General features: G+C 35.9%; 1 protein-coding gene across 2 annotated transcripts; it reads right to left on the bottom strand.

The window, feature by feature from the left end:
- Positions 1-5,835: 5,835 nt before the first annotated feature.
- LOC122001872 (probable E3 ubiquitin-protein ligase RHY1A) lies at positions 5,836-8,511 on the bottom strand. Of its 2 annotated transcripts, none has more exons than XM_042556844.1 (3): positions 8,149-8,511; positions 6,600-6,787; positions 5,836-6,466 (listed from the first exon to the last, which is right to left on the bottom strand). In XM_042556844.1, exons 1-3 carry the CDS (start codon positions 8,362-8,364, stop codon positions 6,058-6,060), a joined length of 813 nt encoding a protein of 270 aa, XP_042412778.1. In that variant the 5' UTR covers positions 8,365-8,511; the 3' UTR covers positions 5,836-6,057. The 2 variants fall into 2 exon arrangements, with proteins under 2 accessions (XP_042412778.1, XP_042412779.1); XM_042556845.1 differs by having other exon boundaries at positions 6,600-6,763.
- Between the last annotated feature and the right edge of the window lie 261 nt (positions 8,512-8,772).

Below are 8,772 nucleotides of genomic sequence, written 5' to 3'. Positions count from 1 at the left end.
AGTTACAAGAAATGTTGAGATCCAACATCACCTTGTGACTACTAATTGTGACTCCTCACAATATGTGACAAGTGTCCTTCTATCCTAGACATCTAGATTGATCAATGTGAGGCATAGACCGTGTCATCCTCGACCAATCTAAATCTTGAACTCCGAGTAGACTCACTCAATCAAATGAGCTCAATATCTCATATTGACTCATTTGGTACCATACACTTCGTGGTCTCACTCTATCAAGAATATCGATGTCTCTCCGTCATATAGGAGGATAGATCCCATCTACATCACTCACATCCTCTGCATAATTTGTTATATACCCAAGAATCGCCTTTATAGTCCACCCGATTACGGGTGACTGACGAAACTAAAGTACATAACTCCTTATGTAGGGATCCATGGTGACTTCAGGTCTAAGGACTAATAGTCAAACTAATAGCCACATGAGAAAGTATATGACACTCATATAACGATCCATGATACTTTCTCATGGCGGGTCATTCAGTATACATTCTCTAATGCATACCCATGTGTCAGCTTGATATCTCTATATCCATGACTTGTGAGATCAAGTCATCGAGCTGACCTACATGCTAGTCTTATTGTATTAACATTGTCCCTGAATGTTAATACTCGACTAGGAATGATTTAGAGTAGTGTTCCCTATATCATCTCACTATCGATTCAACTAATCGATTGATATAGGTATGAACGTTCTACTCAAGGACGTTACTATACTTATTTTATCTGACACTAATACAAATAAGCATAATAACCAAAAACTAATGTCTTTATTAATATACAAAAATATGATATACATGAGTCCATACAATCATCAAATGATGGGCTCTAGGGCTCTAACTAACAGAATACGGTAAAAGATCAAGAGGTCGTTGCATACAAAGAAAGGTATAACTAGTAATTATTTTTTTGCATCATACTAGTTTTTCGTTGTATGAATTCCAAACACAAGAGGCATATGATTCTATATTTTTGGATTAGATATTCGAGTTTGTGTTTTTTTTTTGTTATTTTTTGAATTTGTGATTTCATTGTTCTTTTTGGTTAAACCTAGAGTTATATAAGGAAATTAAATATTAGATTTCATTAAAAGGCTTTGTCTAGGAAGTGGTGGTTGCTCCCATATCCAAGAAGGCCTAGTGTCTCGCCGTGTTTAACCTGGAAGTCGATTTCTGAAATTAATATTTAATTGAATTTATAACGTAGGTGGATTTGGATCAATAATGTTAAGTATCGTTTGTGATCCAAGTCTAAACCATTAAGAACAGATAAGTTAAATTTGGAATCAATAATGTTAAGTTCTGTTTGCGATTCCTAATTTAATTTCTAAAGAACACAATAGGTGGTTAGGAAAGGTTCGACACTTGTATAAAATTTTTATACAGTGAAACCAGTACGATCTTCCTAGAACCAACCAACAATATTATCAACAAGAGATGTGTCAAAAGAGATTCCTAAGTCTAGTCAACCCAGTGAGAGTGATTTGCCAAGTCATAAGTTGACTTCTCAATAATCCAACTTACGAAGAAATGGTTTGATATTGAGAATAAGACATTAATAACACTCTCAGTTGACACAATGAACCTCGAACGGTAGAGGAAGCATTAAGATGCTCCGTTAGAGAAAAAAAGGGTTAAGTTGCAATGGATGAGGAAATGAATTTAATGAGAAAGAATCAAGTTTGGGATTTAGTCGATCTTCCTCTGGGCCGAAGGGCTATTGGGAATAAGTTGATTCTCAAAATCAAGAGGAAAGTGAATGGATCGATTAATCGATACAAAGTTCAACTAGTTGCAAAAGGATATACCCAAATGGAGGGTATTATTTCTGAAGAGAAGCTAAGTACATCTTAGGAGTGAAGATAATGTAAGATCGATCAAAAAGACTTTTGAGTTTGTCTCAAGAGGCTTATATCACTAAGATGCTACAACACTTAATTGTAACATTGTATCCCAAGACTCTTGAAGAAATAGCCGAAATGAAAAAAAAACATATGTCAGTGCTATTGGTAATTTGATGTGCACTATGTTGTGTTCTTATCCTGATATAAGTTATGGCATTTGCTTAGTTAGTCGTTTCCAGTTAAACCCAAGATCGAGATACTGGAAAGTGGTGAAGAGGATATTAAAATACCTCAGAAGGACAACAAATTATGTATCTATTTTCAAGGATCTAATATGAGCTTGAGTGGCTACACAGATGCAGATTAGACAGGAGACTTTGATGATAGAAAATCCATATCTGACTATACCTTCTTTCTAAATAGTGGCGTCATCTCATGGAATAGCAAGAAGCAGATTTATGTAGTCGTGTTGATTATGGAAGTTGTGTGACTTGGCTTGTGTAGCCTTGTCGACAACAGAAGCTATATGGCTAGGCTTGTGTAGAATTGTCGACAATGGAAGTTGTGTGGCTTGCGCATTAGTTGTGCAACAATATATCTGGTTGAAAAGATTCCTGAAGCATTTGGAGATTGCTGAGGACAGTGAGAGTCCTGTTACAGTGTATTGTAACGGTCAAACTGAGGATTCCAAATATCACAACAAATGAAAGCATATAGAATTAAGTATAATTTTGTAAGGGATATTGTGGACAAGGAAATAATAATTTTGAGCATATTCCTATACGTACTATGCTTGCAGATCCTTTTACTAAGTCATTGACTAAAGAGTCATTTCAAATAATGAGAAGTCTTTGTGCCTTCGTAAAATATAACATGTTGTAAAATGTCATGATCTATTCAGTGTATAAATTGTTACATTTTGGATTAAAGTCTCGATAAGCATGTTAGTAGATTGAGATTGGTCCACTTACATGGACAATCACCTCTATTTGTTAAGTATAAATAGAGGTAAGACCATTATTTATGGGACAACTTATGTAGCTGTAAATAGAGACATACTTATAAGTTAAGGTCGCCTTGATAATTGTATCAAGATGAGATCATTTATGTAATGATCGGAGTAAATGTACCTACTATTTACTAAATCTGTTTAAAGGCTAGATTGGAATTCATATGTTAAATTCAGGATTAAACATTAGGTATGTTTAGATCGAAATCTGTACGATGTTAAAATTTGAGAAAAACATGTGCTCATTTTAGTAAAGAGAATAATATCGTAGCATGTGATTCATATCACATGTGCTATGGCGACAAGAAGGGTAGTAGGAGAATAAATCTCTGCTTCTCTACTATGTGAGACCCTTGAGATTATATGTTAATCTCAATTTTCCCTCAGTGACTATTTAGCTGTCTACTTGAAGTTATAATCAGTGTCTGCTATTTTAGCATATTTTCTATTGACTATGGATGATTCGGTGTATGGAGCATAACTAGTAAAGCGACTGATTAAAATAAATAGATTCTAGTTAAAAAGGAAGATTAAATAGATTTGCATCTTTTGATGTTATTTACTAGTCGACCCATTTCTGTTATGTATAGAAATGATTGTGAATATTGAATATGGAACATGCTCTTAACATAATAGTCATTATAAGGAATTAGAGATGTTTATATTGATATAAATAAAGATTATTTAATCTTGGTAAATAGTAAGACAAGGATATCTCCTAGATAATGGTTGTGTGCCATTGGGAGATTAGATATTTCTTGGATAACGGATATGTTCCGCTAGGAGAGAAATTATGTGTCATAATGAGAGTGTCTCTAATTCATTTGTAAGAGTCGCTAAGTAAAATGTAACAACTTTGTTAGCATTGATTGCTCAAAGAGTAGCTATGTAAGGTATAATAATCTTTTTAGCAATAATTGCTCAGTGTGCTTGCTGTCGCACGAACCATTTTTCCTAATGTATAGAATGGATGTTCTTATTTAGTTTTTGTGACTAATTAGTGTTTTGCTCTGGCCTTCATATAGTATATGTGAATTATTTTATCTTTGTGATCAATTAATGTTTGACTTTGGCCCTGTGACATGCATGATCATCTTGTAGTTTATGTGACTGACATGGTCTATGTGACCAGATAACTTTTATGGATTGACTTAGACGAGTGGGAGATGTTAGTGTTAAGAAGGTGAAAGGGTGTCTCTTCCCCTTCGCCTTCCAACCCTTTGTCATTCCTCCATTAATGGAGGTAGAGGAAGATAAAGAGTCATCTTCCTTGATAAAAAAAAGGTGTCCAAGGCAATTGGTGCACAAGAGAAAAAGGAAGAGGGGGCTTGCTATGTGCGAGGTTCGAGAAAGGATTTGTCCCATATCGAAAATGTCTCTGTGCAAGGTTCGTCCATGTGTACAAGATTGTAAATGGGCAAAGAAGAACATTCAAGATTGATTTGTCCAATCTTGCAAGAGGAATTTGGTTTATGAGCCATAAAGAGCTTTTTGATTCTGTAATCGTTCTTCCATCAACAAGTCTTGCCGACGCCGATTGTAGATATATGGGAGATCACTGTAAGTGTTTACTATTTTTTATGCTTTAGAACTGTCAACACTGCCGGCTGAAGTGATGTCGTCGTCGTACTTCTTCTTTGAGGCAGTGATAACTCCGGTCGACCACCAGGTGGTGTACACAAGCTCCACTTCTATTTTTTTCAGTCTTCTTCTTTGGCACTGAGCTATATTATATATAGAGAGACGTACGTAAATGGTGATAAAAGATGAATACGTTTGCTCCTAGCGTCTCGTCAATCTATCTCAGGATCAATACGAAGGAGGTAAATCACAAATGACTATTAATTTTTAGAATAATGACTATCATATAAGGAAAATATTTCTCTCAATTTTATTGAAATTTAAATCCTAGATTTTATGATCATCCTGTAGAGACTAGAGACGTACGTACGTAGATGGACAGACATGAGAAGTGTAAGACAGACATGGGAAGTGTAATAAAGTTTGGTGTACGAGAGCGGTACAATTTGTCAATATATCGACTCATTAACGTTAATCGACTATTTTTTATTTATTATTATTTTTTTAATAATCTAAAACATTTTCTCTCCAAATTGATTAATTTTAAAAATAACTATCCGACATTTTGAAAATTTTTCACTCGTCCTTGAAGATAAATTTAGAAGTATGAATAATTCCTCATTTCACAATCAGCATTTTAGGATTATCTTCCAATTGAAGGAATTAATTCCAATGCTCCACGATTCTATGAAAAATTTTCATCTATTTTCAACTGACAAGATAATTCGTTCACTCCTAGTGTCTTCGTCAATTCATCCTTAGATAAACGGAGGTAAATCACGGATGACTACTAACCATTAATACAAATGGCTAAAATATGAAAGAGGTTATACTCGATCACGCCGAGTTTCGACCCGAAAATCTCATGTCTTAACTATCGCACCGCCCCGACATAAATATGAAAGTGTGGACAACTTGTCACTTCGCAACCCGTATTCCATGATTATCTTTCAATTTATGGAATTATTTCTACAGTGGATCACTGCTAGGAAGGGAATTGACTTGATCAATTATGGAAGCATTTTACCGTTTAAATGAGAGTATTCGTCATTTAACCACTTTTAATTGAGGTGAATAACAGATTGATTAAATCGAATTAATACATCCGATTAAAAATTTTGATTCATCAAATTTAAGAGTTTAATTTAGTTAATTCAAAATTTTAATTTTTTTAAAATAAAATATTATTTTTTTTATTCGATTTGCTGTAACATAAGCAATATATGATTAGGCTATTTAATATAAATGGACTAATAATATCATCAATCAACTAATTAATTTAACTATCTCATACTAATATGATAAAAAAAGGTAATTCATCCCTAATATCTTTATCAATCATAAATGACTATTAACTATTAGTGAATAGCAAGACACAAGAGGAGACTGGAGAGAAGACAATTTCATAATAATGACTCAGAACATTAGAAACTTGTCATTACTTAATATTAAACAAGAAACAGGGAATCTAATAGCCCAGCGCCTGCAAATCTACAACCATATTATGATTGTGAAAACAGGGTAAATTCCTTTTCCCTATTCAACTGGAAGAGAGGAGCCGAGTATGACAGCTCCTAATAACTTAAGTGGAAAATGGACAGATAGCTTATATCGTCGTCCTGCAATATGGGCAATCCCCACACGTCTTCACCCATGGCTCCAAGCATTCAGGATGGAACCGGTGCCTGCAAGACAGTTGAATCAGTTCTTCGCCCTCCACGAATTTCTCCAGACATATGGAGCAATCAAGAAAAGCTCTGCCAACAATGCTCCCCTCCTCTCCATCTTGAAAAACTTCTCTCTGTAAATTACTGAAAGCCTCCAAACTGAGTCCAGAAGGCCTATTGGCATATTGCACATCGTCGTCTGTTTCGGCTCTTAAGTTTGACTGTAATGAACCTGATTCAGACCATTCAACTGGACTCTCTGCTTGTGGTTCTCCAAGGTTCATGAGCCTCATTTCATCAATTATAGCAACCTCATTCCTTGTCATTTCTGAATTTAAGCTGGTTTGACTGTCATTCAGAAAGTTGGGCTGTCAACTCAGGCACGCAGAATTTCATACAACAAATTTTAAAAGTTTCTGTTTTAATCAGAAGGATACAAGTTTTTTGCACCATCTATGTTACTAGAAAGTAGAAAACTAACCTATTTCCAGAAGGAGAGATGCCTCTGAGCCTCTCTTGAAGCCTTGCTCTTGCCTGTAGAACAGCACCTGGAAGTTGGTCGTTTCTAGTTAATCTCAGTCTATCTACTGTGCTGCCTGCAGATGCACCATAGATACTACTGCCGATCGTAGAGTCACCATCACCCTGATTAGCTAGCCAATTTAGTTCCTAAATTGGGTGGGAAAAGGTAAGTTGCCAATCAAATCCATCACAGTGCGGATTTCCCAAATTTGCCAAAACAAATGATTTATGACTCTTTAAAGCAAAGGTTTATTGCAATAGCACCTACAAGCCATTCTCATGTTGAAGAACCAAAGGGAAACAAAGTGAAGAAACTTGATACTCTAAAATGCATAGAAAAAGCATCTTGAAAGATGAACAAGCATAGTTGAATAGACATAAAATATTCTGATGGCTATTCTTAGATAAAATAGTTCTTTCTGTGGAGGGAGAATGGACATAGAAAGAGTTCTTTACAACAAAAGAGAATGGACCAATAGAAGAAAGAAATATTATAGTTTTCAAGCTAATGAACAACCACGAAGCTCATCTAAACTAAACAAGCTTGTGAAAACAGAATCAAACATAATGCCTCATCCACCAACATAGTAGGTTAATGACACTACTCTCTTTTGTGGATTTGATGACTAGTTAGAGACCTTGGAGCATCACCATCTATATTCAGTAAGTTGTATTATGAGGATGATAATGTTATTCAAATTGTTCATATTAAAAAATGAAGGTCCATGAGTGTTAACAATACATTGAAACACATTGTCAGTTCATTCAGCATCACCACTCTTCAACTTCACCAAATTCCTTTGACTGGACAACTAGAAGATTATTTTAACAAATTCTATGTGATTGGTATATTATTATGTGGGCTAAAACTTACAACTCAAATTGAAATTTAGCATGCCATCTTGAGTTTAAGAAGAGCGAATATCAACCAAGAAGACTATTTGAATTATTCAGTTAATCTAGCAGAGACAATTACACTTGTGCCATGAACAAGATAGCTACAGAATATAATTATTCATCTAAAATCGTATTTGACACATGAACGACTAAGGCTAAAAGACAACAAAAAATAGATGATCAGTTCTACAAGCCTTTTTTTTTCTCTCTCTCTTTTTTTTTTTTTTTAATCTAAAACAACTTTATTGGCTACATAAGAGAATGAAGCTAAAAGGGAAACTATTGAGATTTCCACATTTTAAAGAACATCCAAGGAGGCTCTAATAAATGCGACAAGCTTCCAATCAGAGAATCTCATACAAGTCACCAGTCTTCAGCAATAGGTCGCATCTTTTAGTATAGATAGGAAAAAGATGAGCTTTGAAAAACAGGGGGCCTTGGAGGAGAAATCCTGGTTGAGATATTTACCCCTCGCCCTGAATCTACTAGGCCAGTGCAAAATTTTCATGATATACCAAGTTTTTAGCTTTACGATTTCAGCAATTGCAGAAATCACACGATGAAAGGCATCTTATAATTTATAAAGACGTTCGGGAATCAAGAGGGGTTACCGTGGAGGGATGAGCTGGAGGGGTACGTCTGGGTTCGAGCTGAGGACCATCGCCGAGGCGGCGTCGACGGCGGGGGTGACGCCGAGGGTACCGGGGATGGGGGTCTCCATCGGTAGTGGGATCGGCGGAGAGGGGGTCGATTGGCGGGTCTGGATTGGGATGGCTCCGGCCCGCGCGTGATCTCCAGTTGTAGAGCAATCCCGACGCGCTCAGCATCAGCTTTTGTTCTCGATTGATCAATTCAGAGATCGTACCTACTCCTTTTCTTCGGAAGAAGAAGAAGAAGAAGAAATCGCAGTGATTCGCAGAAGCCGAGCAAGAAGAAGAAACGTAGTAGGTTAAGGTAGCTGCGCAAGATGGGTAGATTCTGAGGTGAGAGGCTTCCAGCCGCCTTTTCAATATTCTCTTTCAGGAAAATTTTAGTTTACTCCTGAAGTTTCACTGACTTTTTCAAAAGGCCCCTTGATATTTGGTGTCGCCATTTTATCACTCTCTAACTTTATTACTGTTATCGTATGCTCTTTTGTTGGATATTTATTCCTTCTTAACGCAGCATTAATTCATGAGCCATTTGGGCTTCCGGGTTACTTTATTAAGCTCATCTCGTTTCTCGGCATCTCACTT

This window comes from Zingiber officinale, chromosome 7A (genome assembly GCF_018446385.1).
Source record: "Zingiber officinale cultivar Zhangliang chromosome 7A, Zo_v1.1, whole genome shotgun sequence".
NCBI lineage: Eukaryota > Viridiplantae > Streptophyta > Magnoliopsida > Zingiberales > Zingiberaceae > Zingiber > Zingiber officinale.
This window is presented reverse-complemented; position numbering and strand designations above follow the sequence as displayed.